The sequence below is a fragment of the Lepidochelys olivacea genome, assembly GCF_965140295.1.
Source record: "Lepidochelys olivacea isolate rLepOli2 genome assembly, chromosome: 15".
Taxonomy (NCBI): domain Eukaryota; kingdom Metazoa; phylum Chordata; order Testudines; family Cheloniidae; genus Lepidochelys; species Lepidochelys olivacea.
In genome coordinates, this window is record NC_140425.1 from 27272749 (window position 1) to 27287484 (window position 14736).

Consider the following 14736-nt stretch of genomic DNA (forward strand, 5'->3'; position numbering starts at 1 on the left):
GGCTCCCTCACAGTATTTGGCTGTTTCACAGCCAAAAAAAATAAAAGGGGCTCTTCTTTTTTATGATGGTGGGATCACTAAAGTGTTAGTGTGTTACTGGAGACAAGGCACCAGTAATTCTGATGGTGCAGTAGCCAGGTGATGTCAACCACATAGGGCGGTATGGGTATGGCGTTGACCTCACCTAGCTATGTCATGGTAAAAATGACAGGTGCCTTGTCTCCGCTAGGGTTTTACAGCGGGATGGCTACTGCATGTGAGTTATCTCACAGTAAATCACATCTTTGTCTGGTAGTGAAGACAAAGCCTTCATTGGCCCAAAGGGCGCTGGCTAAACACAATCATACTCAGTCTCTTCCTAAACTCCTCCAAGAGGCTCCCACAAAAGCTGTTGGACTTGAAGCGTGTAGGAGCTATAGATTCTTCCATAGCCATCTTAGGGATGTCTTCACAGCAGCTCAGAGGTGCAATTCCCAGTGCAGGCAGACAGCTCAAGCTAGTGCCGAAAAATAGCAGTGTGACTGTGGAGGTATGGACAGCAGCTCGGGCTAGCTACCTGAGTACGTACCCAGGGGGTCGGTGGGATTGTAGTAGGGCAGCTGGCTCGAGGTCACACTGCTATTGTGAGGTGTTAGCTCAAGCAGAGCTAATACATGTTTGCCTGGCTGCATAGGGAAATACACTAGCAGCTGTTGTGCTGCCATACCCAAAGTCAGAAAAGCCATTGCTAAGCATTCTTGGCCAGGCGTCACACCTCCCTAGGTGCTGCTCACAAATTGCACAGGCTTCCAGATGGCAGTTTCTTAACAATCCACAGCCATTGCATTTACCATGGAACAGATGCAAAAATGCCCCCCTCTACTGCGTCCCTTCAGGTTTGTGATGTCTATTTACAGCAACCCCCTGCAGTTACCGTTCTCTTAATGCTGTTCATGTTTATTTTTGTATTCACTTATTTTTAGTAATGGGAAGTGGGCTAGGAACAATACCGAGAGAGTGGGGTCTGCGTAGTTCTCTTCAGCAGAGCTGAGCCTGGAAGAGACTGACTAGAGTCGCTCTGCTGCAAGCCTTCCATCAGGGTGCTCATGACATTTTTGTGACTGTTGCTTGAAATGTGCATCAAATAAAGATTTTTGGAAGCATTTATCATTTCATCTCAGATGTGTTCCTTTTTATATCCATTTTTTCTAAACAGCAGCAGAGGGGGAATTATAGCTTTTTATTTTTTTTCCCCTAAACTGATCCATGACTTCACTATTCATAGCAGGTTTTCAATGTCTCTCTTTATTTCATTTTTTCATAACCTCCAGGCACGGAGTAACCTTAAACATTAATTTTCCAACTACCATTCGGCTAATGGACTTCACTGCTATTAAATCCCCTTGGAGTTAGAATGCCAAAAGCTGAACTGAGCACTTTGGGGAGCTCACACAGTAGCATCATTAATACAATAGAAAGAAAGAAATGCAATATTCCTGTACCCAGATGTCGCAGGAATAGCATCAATGGAAATGGTTATAAGATACTGTATTGTAGCTTCATATTAAAAAATGTTTCTTGAATCATTTTTTGCTGCAAGCCAGTATTTGGCTGCCCAGTGAACTATAACAAGATTTAATAGCCACAGTGCAGTTGTATTGCATTTGGACTGATTCCATCCTTCTGTTGTAATAAACGTTGGCTTTACAATGGACTCTTAAATTCTACAAGTGACGTCAAATTGCATCTAATAATGGAAAAAAAGATTAAGTACTGTAAACTGAGCTTTTTCTCTTAATGTTTTCTTCAAGTCTTGCGTTGTCTTCTTGATCTGTGTCCTCATCCTAGTGCACCATTATCTACACCAGTGATCTCCAAACTGGGGTGCGCGAGATGATCCCGGGGGGTGCGCGGCAGCAGGAGCGCCACCGGACAGCACTCCGCCATTTTTTTCTTCGGCGGCAGCTCTGCACGTCCACGGCTGGTGTTCCCCTCCGGCGGTGGTCTTCTGTCTTCTTCTGTCTGTGGCTCACCTGCGGCAGGTCTTCCGGTCTTCTTCCATTGGCGGCACACCTGCGGCTGGTCTTCTGGTCTTTTTCCGTCGGTGGCGCTTCTGCGGCAGGTCTTCCGGTCTTCACCCTGGGGGTGCGCGAGCCAAAAAGTTTGGATCTACACGTTCGGTATCTGAGTAGTCTACACGTTCGGTATCTACATCTACATCATTGATCTACACGTTCGGTATCTGAGTGAATTTGTTCTGAGCTTTGCATCTTAATAGCATCACCTTCCACACATGCCCACACCTCCTTTTGTTTTTCTCTTTTATATTCCTGAAAGTGTGGGACTCATTGTACTGCAGGCTAGAGACAGATATGCTGTAGGCAGACACTCTGCAGCCTTTCCCCCCTCGCAGCTCTTCCAGTGCACCTTAACCCATTCTTGCATTCAATATACCACTCCGGGGAGGTACTGGATTGTGTCAGATTGTGTGGTGAATCTGTGATGTGGGCAAATGTTCTGTAGGGACCCAACTCATTTTTTACATGTGATCTAAAGCAAGTTTTGAAACTGAGGGTTTTTTTGGTTTTTTTTTTTTTTTTTAAGGGACATTATCAACCTGAATTGTTTGCAAACTAATTTCAAAAAATATCATTTGCTGAGACAGAGCCCTTCAAACCAGCATGGTGTGAATTATACATATTTAAAGGATTTTTCTGCTCCCTGATGTTTATATGAATATTTCCAGTTAATTAGTTTTTTTGCTATATAACTATATAGGAAAACTGAGACTATCTGTACAAAAAGTGCTGTCAAATGCACAAGGTGGACGAACTGAAGAAATAGAGAAAAATATTTTTCTCTCACTACTTTCAGGTAGTAGGTGTTGTTTATAACGATCCTAGTCGTCACAAAGTTAATGTGCAGAAATGTGGTGTTTTTTTCCAACTTCTAATGTGAAAGTTACATGAACAAATCTACTTGATCCTGCATATCGTGTCACATGTTTTTAAAAATTGCACAATGTTCAATTGTTCTTCAGGAAACCCTTGTAAACAGTATTTTTCCCTGAACAAAGTAGCACTTAGCAAAATTAACTTTGTCCTTAGGACCCTTACACCATCTTTCTCAGCAGTGTTGGTATCTCTGTGTACCACTTGTAGTGTTTGCAGTCTTCATAGAGTTGGCCTGGGGTGTGGTTCAGTCTGCCTTCCTGCTCACTCTCCCCTCAGGGACCTCTTACTGGATTGATAGGATTTTAAAAGAAAAACAATTTAGGGGACAGCTCTTTGAAATGTGGTTCTTAGAATGAACATTCTAATGCAGTTGGGACAGACTTTTTTTGTGGTGGTGGTGGGAGGGGACACAGGACTGATCCAAATGCTAAATATCAGTCTCTTCAAGAAGAGGTCATTTCAGGGGATAAAGAAACCATACAGAAGCTAAAGAGGGGCTCAGAGCACAAGGGACATAGAATTTTTAAATGGTCTCTAGGTAACACCTTTACAAACCCCTTCAATATTATTTTGTTGATTTTGTTTTTATTGCATATTACAATTGTTTCCTTGTTAACTAACATTAATTTCATAATTATGTGAAGATATTTTGAGGAAAACTAATTGGTATTTGAGTTATGAACACTGATATCCTTAAATAGTTGGATCTTCGTGGGAGGGGGCTGTTTCGCAGGGAAGGGAGGGATATTCAGTCACTCCCATTTCTTAACCGAGTAAGTGAGTAGTATAGCCTAGTGGATAAGGCACTGTACTAGTACTCCGGAGACTCTGGTTGAGTTCCCAGCTCTGCTCCTGAGTGACTTGAATCAGTCACTTGCCCTCTGTATGCCTCAGTTTCCCCATCTGTAAAATAGGGGTAATGATACTAACCATGTTTGTGAAGTGCTTTGAGTTCTACAGATGAAAAGTGCTATGTAAGAGCTAGGTGTTAATAGTAAATAATAAAATAAACATCTTGGGTATACCTGTGTGTGTACATGTATACCTTTTAATTCTAACTGTGTGGGATAAAGCTCCTACCTGCAGCTAGAAAAAGCTATTTTCTATTGCTTTATGCTTTTAGGATTTTATTTCTCCGCTAACGAATATGTTTAATATTAGTTTCAGCATGGGGCATCTCTGTCGCTTCTGCTATTTAGCTCATTTCAGTCCTAGCTCAGCTCTGTGTACTGCAGAGGCACCTCTCAGAAAATATTAGCTGATCAAAAATTAATTGTTGAGGTGACAGCTGGGAGCACAGCCATAATGGGTATTTATAGTTTGAATTTACCGGACAGTGATTGGTTTTCCCACATTGGACCCAACTGACAAGCTGAGCAGCCAGAAGATAGTAAAAAAAAAATAAATTTTTTTTTACTGGTGTGTTTGTTTGTTCGTTTGTTTTTTTTGGTTATAATCTCAACCTAGACCTTTTAGGGTCATCCCTTCAGCTTGATCAGGGTTTGGCCTTCAGGACTTTTGATGTTGAAGTATCTGCCATTAATGGTCTCAGCACTCATTAGCTCTTATTCCCTAATTACAAGGTTTCAGTTGTCATCAGTCCTTCAGTAAAGCCCTTTTTCAGTCCCCGAAGCTTCATTTAATGCCAAGGAGGCTGTGGCAGTCACATCTCAAACCTTTGGTGTCAAACAACTGATATGTGGGCCGGATTGAGGTGTTTAGATGCATCTGCTGATGGATTTGGATTCTGCTGAATCTCATCTTTTTTTCTTTTTAAATGGAAGTTTCTAAGCCTTTTGTTGTGAAGGAAACCTTTACAATCAGAACTCAATGAAGTGAGAGGGGGTGTCTTCAGAAAGCCTGAAATTATAGTTCATAGGTGGCACTGACTTGACTCGTCTCAGTAGGGCATTAACTCTGAAGCCCAAGTACGATACTTTAAGAGCCTGACTTTAAAAATAACTGAAGTATAAAATTATGCGCCTGGCATATATGCAAATAGTTATCGTAGTTCTGTGTACAAAGGAGTAACGGCGTATACAAATAGCCAAATAGTAATGGGCCTAAAAATGCCCTGTATCACTATTTCCTTCCACTGCACAGCTTTTTAATGTTACTAACTAGCTTTGAGTTCCTCAGATTTTGGTGTCCTCCAGGAGCTTCAGGTACTCAGCGCCTTGGAAAATCAGGCCCAACATGCCTGAAGGTGGACAGCCAAAAGCCAGAGCCCCTCTTGAAATGATGCCCTCAGTTGCAATCTAATGGCCATATTCCACATCTTTGCACAAACCCCCACTTTTAGCAGTGGGGATTCAGCAGTGGATTGGGCTAGTCTATATATCTGTAGACCTGGCCCACAGACTGTAAATAAACTTTCATTGGTCCCAATTCACAGAATGTTGACAGCCCTGCTCTAGAGCCCTATTCTGATCTCTCACTGGTGGTCACCCTTAAAAGCTTTGTTTTTGCTTTAGATAATATTACCTCTGTGCAGTATTTGCAGTATTGACTATACTTGGTACTGGGAATACTGCAAATACCAAGGTCATGCTATCTGCTTATCTGTGACCATCAAAAAGTCTTTACAACAACATCTGCTGTCCATCAGTGTGAATCAGGAATAACACTCCTGATTCAGTGCATTAACTCCCAATTTGCATGGATGTATCTCAGATCTGAATCTGGACAATATCCGTATTTTATCCTTCCCAATACAATGCGTTTTCCTGGGTTGCCACTAAGTCAGACTGCAATGTTTGACACAGGTTGCTATTTTTCAGGTTAAAAGCAGCGCAGACTCCAAATTTTTCCAGAGTTATTAACTCACTGACTTAAAAATTTGCTTTATGTGTGCTGAGTGCTTGATGTCCTCCCTCAGGACCAAGTTGCTGATCCTAATCCTGGGTACATTGGCTGACTGGCACGCACAGCTTGAGGCTGAAAATGAAATCTGGCATTTCAGCTCAGTTTCTTTCAGAAGGTTAGTTGCTTCTTTAGACTATGTTTTGTGGAGGATGTATACGTAACTGCCATGGCAGGCTTCCTTATGTTCAGGATGGGACCCAAGCAGTGGAACAGAGCCACAGGAAGAATTCAGAAAAGTACAGTCCAGATGGGTGGATCCTCTGGTCCTGCTCTTTTGTGGAGTGCTTGGTGGTTCTAGGCAACAGGAGACTTATCAGTCGCATATTGGGCCAAACCAAAACCTTGGCTACGAACGCACTGAACTTTTGGAAAGGCCAGACCTGGAGGGGAGTTTTGCAGCAAGGGCTCGCTCATCTCTCTCAAAAAGGGAGATGTGAGCTAGATTGCTGCCCATTTCTGTAACCAAGACAGGCTATTCAAGGGGGGCCTGACACTCAAAGACCACATGCAAGTTGAGGCTGCTGGCGGCTGCTACTGTATGTGCTTGCGGCCCTCAGGCCCCCCCCCCTTTTTTTTTATTTAAAGGATGTAGTAAAATAAACCATCTTGTGTCTTGCCTGAGTCTGAGTTATTATTTATTACCCGTCTGGCACTGAATTATAAACACTTTTTCTTCATCCCGGTACCTGTTTCCTGCCATTTTATTGCTCCTAAGCTGCTCTTTTGTTTTATTCATCTCTTATAATCAACTGAAAAACCCTGTTTTTAGCAAGTGAGCCAAGACAGGCAGGTGACGGATGCACCCAACATGCGTGTGACACCGTTTCAAAGCATCTGAAAAAGATTTTAACTTAATTTTAAAAGATCCGTACGTAGACTGAACTGTTCCACCCCACACAAGCAGGCAAATGTTATGTTAAATCTCAGGCGAACTCCTGTTTTAAGAGTTCGGATGCCAGCTTCTCCTTGGAAGGTCAGATCTGTTCTGCTCTTGGGGGGAGGGTGTTGTTCAGAGGGTGTTGCTCTCTCTATTAAATATTATTGCTTTGTTCCATAACATTAATTAAAAGCCTCTTAAGATTATTCACACCTCATTCTGGAATGTTCTCCAAGTGGATTAGCCTGCTAGAGGAATTCTTTTGGTAGAGTGTACACACGTGTGTGTGTCAGGGGTTGTATTGACAGAACTGTTCCCTGCAGGGTCTGTCGTGTCAGGGAAATTTTCCCTGGGGTTGCGCTGACAGGAATAATAATAATAATAATAATTTAAAAGCAATAAAATGGCATGAAACAGAATTAAAAATGGGGAAAAAAATCATTTAAAATTCAATGCCAGACAGATAATTATTCTGGGCAAGTCAGTGAGCAGCAAGATAACTTTGTTTTATTACCTCCCCTTAATAATAATAAAAATAATAATAAAAAAGACTTAGAGTCCCCATGTAAATACCCCGGCAACCTACCACCCCCATCCTGCTAACACTTACGCAAGTGTGTTAAGTGTTAATATTCCCATTGCATAAACTCAGGTGTGTGTAGGTGTTTGCTGGATTGGACCTAAACTTGCTTATACGAGAGTGCTTCTTGGCATGGCACAATGAGGTTTAGGCACAAGACAGGAATGAGGAGGAGCCTGGGTTCTGATGCTTATGTACTCTGTGATTTGGGCATATCATTTAGTATTGCCAAGACTTATTTAATGTCAATAATGTGCGGTGTAAGTGCCAAGTATTATTAGGGGCCCTCAGTGAGAGAGATGGGAGAGTAACTCAGTGCTCCCAGGCTTCCTGCCCTCTGCTTAATTCTCTAGATCATGTGGCTTTTGTGGGATCACTATCACTAAAACAAATTTTAGGATTTAATGTATTATCTGTATTAAGCTAGGCAGGCATCTTGCTGTATAATGATAGCTCAGTGGTTTGAGCATTGGCCTGTTAAACCCAGGGTTGTAAACTCAATCCTTGAGGGGGCCATTTAGGGTTCTGGGGCAAAAACTGGGGATTGGTCCTGCTTTGAGCAGGGGGTTGGACTAGATGACCTCCTGAGGTCCCTTCCAACCCTGATATTCTATGATAATGAGCTAGTGGACTGTGCTTTCACTCTACTGAACAGCTCTGGCCCTCTGTTAGCAAAAACATGAATTTGGAAGCTAACGTTTAGTGTGGGTGGAATCCTTTGACAAGGTTGGAGAACTCAGCCACGCTTTTCTTATAGTTATTACAGTAAGTTAACCAAATGTTTTGCCCTGGTGTACATTGTTTTTCTGTGGTATCAATCTTCAAATTGGGATTCCTTTATTTACCATGTACTGCACCTTTGCATTTCTAAAGACTGCCTCTCTGCAGGGACAGCAGCCAGATTGTCATCAGTCACAGCAGCTGTTACAGGAGTCATACAGTGTGCATTCTCATGGAGACTTTACATGGAGTTCTTGTTGTTTTCATTAATCTAAAATCATTCAGATTGAAAGTACGTGTTTTGTTCTTTGATATGGAAACATTAACGGTTTTTACTTCCTCTGTTTTGTTTAAGAGGGGGTTAAAATCTTGTCTAGTGGTAGGACATCTTATTCTAACTTTCTAGTATACACAATAAATAATGCAAACCAGTGTTCACCTGATTTTGAAATGAGAAATGGAAGTACACGTTATAGAAGCATGTTGTTTCTTTTGTATAATTAAAGTATCTTACTTCTGTAAAAACAACGAGTCCTTGTGGCATCTTAGAGACTAACAAATTTATTGGGGCATAAGCTTTCATGGGCTAAAACCCACTTCATCAGATGCATGGAGTGAAAAATACAGTAAGCAGTGTATGGAGAGAGAGAGAGCACATGAAAAGATGGGAATTGCCTTACCAAGTAGGGGCAGTGCTAACGAGGCCAATTCAGTTAAGGTGGAAGTGGCGTATTCTCAACAGTTGACAAGAAGGGGTGACTATCAAGAGAGGGAAAACTACTTTTGTAGTGCTAACTAGGCCAGTGTAATCAAGATGGATGTTAGCTATTTCTAACAGTTGACAAGAAGGCGTGAGCATCAGCAGAGGGAAAATTACTTTTTGTAGTGACCCATTACTACAAAAAGTAATTTTCCCTCTACTAATACTCAAACCTTCTTTTCAACTGTTGGAAATGGTCGACATCTACCTTGATTGCATTGGCCCCATTAGCACTACAAAAGTAATTTTCCCTCTCTTTGTAGTCACCCCTTCTTGTCAACTGTTGAGAATAGGCCACTTCCACTTTAATTGAATTGGCCTCATTAGCACTGACCCCCCCACTTGGTAAGGCAACTGCCATCTTTTCCTGTGCTATATATATATACTGCTTTTTACTGTATTTTTTTCACTCCATGAATCTGATGAAGTGGATTTTAGCCCACGAAAGCTTATGCCCAAATAAATGTGTTAGTCTCTAAGGTGCCACAAGGACTCCTCGTTGTTTTTGCTGTTACAGACGAACACAGCTACCACTCTGAAACCTGTTACTTCTGTAAGCAGGTGTAAGATCCTGAAATTGCCCACCCTGTGAATGAGTCATTAAACAATTTTTCTCTGCTTTTCCATTAGATATTCTTTTATGAAAATATATATATAACGTAACCGGATACAAAAATCTAGGTTAAAAGAACATTATTCAGGTTAGAAAGTCAATCACTCAAAAGATTTAAGGTCCCCTGTGCAGCATTTTTTCTACCTCCTTGAAAACACAATAAAGGGATTTTCTCTCTGTTTTTTGCAAGAATTATATTGGAACAGTTTAACTAAGCAGATGTGACAAGAGGCATGTATGCTTGCTGTAGAAGAAAATGCATTTGGGGTTTATGTGCTGGGGAAACTGTTTTTAAAAATCGTTTATTCTGGTGACAATGTTATCCCGTAATGCTGCTGAGGTCGGTGTTGTCTTGGATAATCTGCCCATGGGACTACTAGACAGATTTACATGTCTGACTGCCAAAGGGAGTTTTGCAGTCACGATTCAGTGTTCTATGCTCCCTCCGTTTCTATGTTTTGTACTGCTACACAGCCACCACCCCTCGGCTGCCCTGTCTTGACAGTACTTCAAAAGTTGCTCTTGTAGCCCTCTGTATTAATCAGTCCTATTTTCTTCTAAATTGCACAGAAGCTGTGTGTTGTAGGACTTCTTTTCTGACTTGAAGTTTGATCTAATGCTGTTAACTTATGCTATGGGTGTGTAAGACAAGTTCTGCCATTGACTTCAATGGAGAGAGGATTTCATCCCTGGACTTCAATTGGAGGGAAAAGAGAATGGATGCTGTTAATAATAATAGTGGGAAGAAAAATACGTTTTTACAGACCTCTTTGTTAGAGTCCAATTTAAGTTCTCCAATGTGGTGTTACCGAGGGTGTGGAAGTCTCCTAATTAGTCTCTCTTGTTAGCTGGAGAGCAACCATGTGAGAGGATAAGAAGATCTGACACCTCTGAGTGGCTGCATCTCTGATGTGTCACTGACATTGGAGAGAGACATTATTGTCCTACAACAAAAGCTTCACTTTTTCATTTTCAGCTGTGTCATATCTCAGCCATGGAGATGTATTACAAATACAAATCTGTTTGATATGGTGGCAAAGATCCCTAGGGCAATAGCTTTGAGGGTGTCCCCTGTAGCAAATTAAAATTCTTCTAAAAGAGTCTGTTCAACTTTATACCGGTTCCAGAGTAACAATCAAGGGATTTTTCTTTCTTGTTTTAAGAAAAATTAATGTCTCTAAATGTAATAATTTAATCGCTAATGAGTGCAGAAAATAATTGCATCGCTCTGCTTTTATTTCAGGGGTCCTCAATGCACTCACTTACCATTATTTAAGGCGCCTCTGCTAGAAATATCTGGATTGCATTTCTGAACTGACAAAAAGGCTTGGACTTCAAGATGCTTATAAAGGAATATCGTATTCCAATTCCAGTGAGTGTGGAAGAGTATCGGATTGCCCAGCTGTACATGATACAGGTTAGTAATGGTTCAAAGAGACATACTGATAGGCCCAGACTGATTTACAAAAATGGTATTTTGGTCTTCACTTCCTGTGCAAAAAGAGATGTCTTGATGAAGAACATAATAACCTGGAGTTTCCAACAGACTTTTCAGCTAACTTTTTTAAATGCAGTTTTTCTTTTAAAATGTGTTTGACCATCTTCTTTCAGTTAAAGGCTAGATCCTGCTGTCCTTATACTGGCAAAACTTCCTCTCTTGAAAGAAGAATTGGAAGTAAACAGATATAGTACAAATTTGGGAATTATCACACCTTGGGTAGGTTATTCCTATGTAGGAAGGCACTGGACCTTAATTTTTATGTGGAAAAATTAATTCATTATAACTTCCAAAAGGCAAACTAAATAAATAGCTTAGCACATGACTTACAATTATTAAAGAAATAGTATGTATGTAAGCACACAGATCCTGTCATCTTAGCTTAGGCACAAAATCTAGTTTTTATTAAATCTAATGTAAACGTTTTCATAACTTTTAAAAAAGAAAACAAAATGTTTCTTTTTGTAATCTCAATCTTCCATGCTCCCCCTCCTAAAAATGGAAATCCAAACACAATGGCCTTAGGATGGTACATGAGAAACCCAGCAGTGAAACTTACTAAAAAGGAAATGAAATTGTCCATCTAGTTTCATTGCCCACAGAACTGAAGAAAATGCAAAAATGCCCTCAATCCAGCAAAACACATGCCGAACTCTGAGCACACAGAGCAATTCCATTTTATTTGAGTGGGACTGCTCCAGAGGCTTGTAGTTAAGCATGTGCTTAACTGCTTTGCTGTATTGGGACCTAAAATGAACAGCATAAATGGTGAAAAATTATTCCAGATATGAGAAATTATTTTTATTATACTGTGATTTCAATTTTTACAGTGCCCCCTTAAAAAAAAAAAAGAAGAAGAATTAATTGCTAGACTCGACTACCAAGCACAAGTTACTAACCTGTATGCACAGTATAATATATGTTCTTAAGTATTACCAAAGGATTTCTCTTTTCTGGCAAAAATATTTGAGTACATATATACATTGATAAATGGATTTGTAACTTAATATTAGCATAAGTGAGTAAACATTTTCTCAGGGGGCTTAATTTCTCTATGGCTTCTCCTGAAGCTAAAATTGTTTTGAAAAATGCCATATAATTATTTTCTCATGACTTTTTCTTTCACATTTGGATTAGATGCTTAAATAAAAATCGTACTAAGAGGGGAAACATATTAGCTATGCAAATGTAACAGCAGGCTAAGGAACCCGTTGAAGAATGCTCTCATTAGTGGGAGAGATTCAGCATGCTCTTCGTTGGGGAGAATACTTGAATACCACATGCAATTCTGGTTTCCCCATCTCAAAAAAGATACACAACAACTGGAAAAAGTCTGGTAAAGGGCAACAGAAATGATCTGGTGTATGGAACAGCTTCCGTCTGAGGAGAGATTAAAAAGAGTGAAACTGTTCAGCTTAGAAGAGAGATGACTTGTAGGGCAATGATAGAGGTCTATAAAATCATGAATGGTGTGGAGACAGTGAATAAGGAAGTGTTATGTATCCCTTCACATAACACACAAACCAGCAGTCACCCATTGAAATTAATAGGCAGCAGGTTAAAAACAAAAGGTAGCTCTTCTTTCACACAATGCACAGTCAACCTGTAGAACTCGTTGCCAGGGGATGTTGTGAAGGCCAGAAGTATAACCGGGTTCAAAAAGATAAGTTCATGGAGGATAGGTCCATCAATTGCTATTAGCCAGGATAGTCAGGGACACAACTCCATGGTCTGGGTATCTCTAAACCTCTGACTGACCAAAGCTGGAACTGGACGACGGGGAATGGATCACTTGATAATTTTCCTATTCTGTTTGATCCCTCTGCAGCATCTGGCCACTGTGGGAAGAGAGGATACTGGGCTAGATGGACCATTGATCTGACCCATTATGGCCATTCTTATGGGATACGTCCTCAGGTTAACAATATTGTTGAATCAGAGTTGCTGCCAGGTTTAATGCCTTTTGACTGTGGAATGTTTAGTTAGTGGAATTCTGCTGGTGTTCTCTCAGAAGCCACAAGCAAGATTTTATCAGGTTACTACTGAGCATGTGATTTCATTTAATTGCCTGAAACCACTATCGGGTGATGTGTGTAAGGTCTAGATTCTACCTTCTGGCACTGCCTTGAGCAAGGGGTGGTGTATAAATGCACCAGCTCAGCAACATCCCTCCCCTGCTGCCCTCTTGCCATACATAATTTGCTGCTGGACTGTGCCCCATCAGCAAATTACAATTTCCCCTGCACTAGCCCAGCTGTACTGGCTGGTGGGTTGGAAGGTGGTTGGAGCCAAGTCTTCAGCCATTCACTGCCTATGCATTCCAGCAGGGCAGTAAGTGAGCTTGTTTAACCCTGTGTCCCAGCTCCAAGGTCCAACCTGCAGAAGAGTATAAAGGTGGGGGAAGGTTTCTTACTCCCACATACCTGAAGGTACAATTAGTCCAAGACACAATCTAGCTCTAAGAATGAACGTAAGCACTTCTGAGAGAAAATACCTATCTTAGCTCAAAATATTTTGAAAGGCCCTTGAAATAAAATGTTAGGGTTAAATTCCCCTTTCTTTAATCTTGTTCTGTAAGAGCTTGTTCCATCTGCCCTTGAAAGTCAATGGAAAGACTCCCACACACTTCAGTGGGAATTGGCATGGTCCCCATGACATTAACTGCCTCTGTAAAAGAACACTGCTTTATCCTTTGAGAGATAAATCAGGGAATGTTAACTCAGAAGGAGCAGGAAAGAGCATGAAAGACTTTTCTAGATGTTTTCAGAGTGTGATTTTTAATAAGACCCTTTTGTCTGGCTATAGTGGAATCACTATTTTTCTTTTCTTTCATTCCTTTGGAATCTGTAGCCCACAGGAGAAGTTTTTTGTGTGTGAGTTATAACATCTAGTTGGTGAGCATATTCCAGGGAGAGCAGCAAACTGGGATGTCTATATGTAATATATAGTAATGTAAAACCCATTTTTTAGGACAGAATGATGTAGAGGGAGACTTTTCCGTGTTCCGAAAATAGATTGAACATCTCTCCTTGAGAAGGGATTATTCTTTTCTTTCCTTTTATTAAAATGTGTCCTAAGGAGAACAGAGCCTAGTTTTAAATTTCATATGTCATGCAGAGCACTGTACAAATGCTGCACTAGTGTGATAATCATACCAGTTGTTAAGAGAGGAGCTAGATCTCCAGCACTGCAGAAGTGAAATATGTAGTAATTCATTGGAAACTTTGTTCATGAAGAGTATATTTGGCTTCAGTGAGACTTAAATACATGGTTGACTTTAAGCATGTTATTTGGGGCTTTCCTGAATAGGGGTGGGATTATTTATTAGCGTGAAGTGAAACAAATGCAAGTCAGGTCTTTTAAGAGCAAAGTAAAGCTTTGTGCAAAAGTGTAGCCTGTTGAAGTCCATGGGCAAAGTTTTCAAAAGTGCCTAAATTGTGTGGTAGCTAGGCTCCTAAGTCACTTAAGTGCTTTTGAAACTTTCACCCCATGACGTTACTTGTGTGAGGGTTTGCAAAGTCAGGCCCAAAATAGTTAGTTTTTTTTAAAGAGAGGAATGTCCATTGTTTCTCTCCCCCCCCACCCCTCCCCTATTCACACAGTTTGTGGAGAGGCCACACTTTACATTCTGAAGGAGCTGCGCCTGTTGGAACTTTTGGAAAGATTCCCCTTCAGTTTGCTACAAGCAGGATCGGTTCCTACAAAGAACAAAAAATTCTCACAACTGCTGCTTGGAATGATGCGTGGTAAATGTACACTGGATAGGAGCAATAAAAGTGTACAGGATGAGATTTTGGCATCCTAGTTCTTGGCTCTTTCTGTGATATTGGCTGCCCAAGGCAGCAATAAATTATCTCTTCCATACTCCTTAGTATCTTGCATCTCCCACA

The 14736-nt window shown here is 40.8% G+C and overlaps 1 protein-coding gene across 4 annotated transcripts in view; it reads left to right on the forward strand.

The window, feature by feature from the left end:
* PITPNM2 (phosphatidylinositol transfer protein membrane associated 2) overlaps window positions 1-14736 on the forward strand; it is a 216902-nt gene that overhangs the window by 99330 nt on the left and 102836 nt on the right. For all 4 annotated transcript variants that reach the window (XM_084648892.1, XM_084648894.1, XM_084648893.1 and 1 more), the window contains exon 3: window positions 10592-10765. In XM_084648892.1, coding sequence (XP_084505018.1) covers window positions 10688-10765 — 78 coding nt within the window. In that variant the 5' untranslated portion in view covers window positions 10592-10687. The remainder of the gene's footprint in view (window positions 1-10591; window positions 10766-14736) is intronic.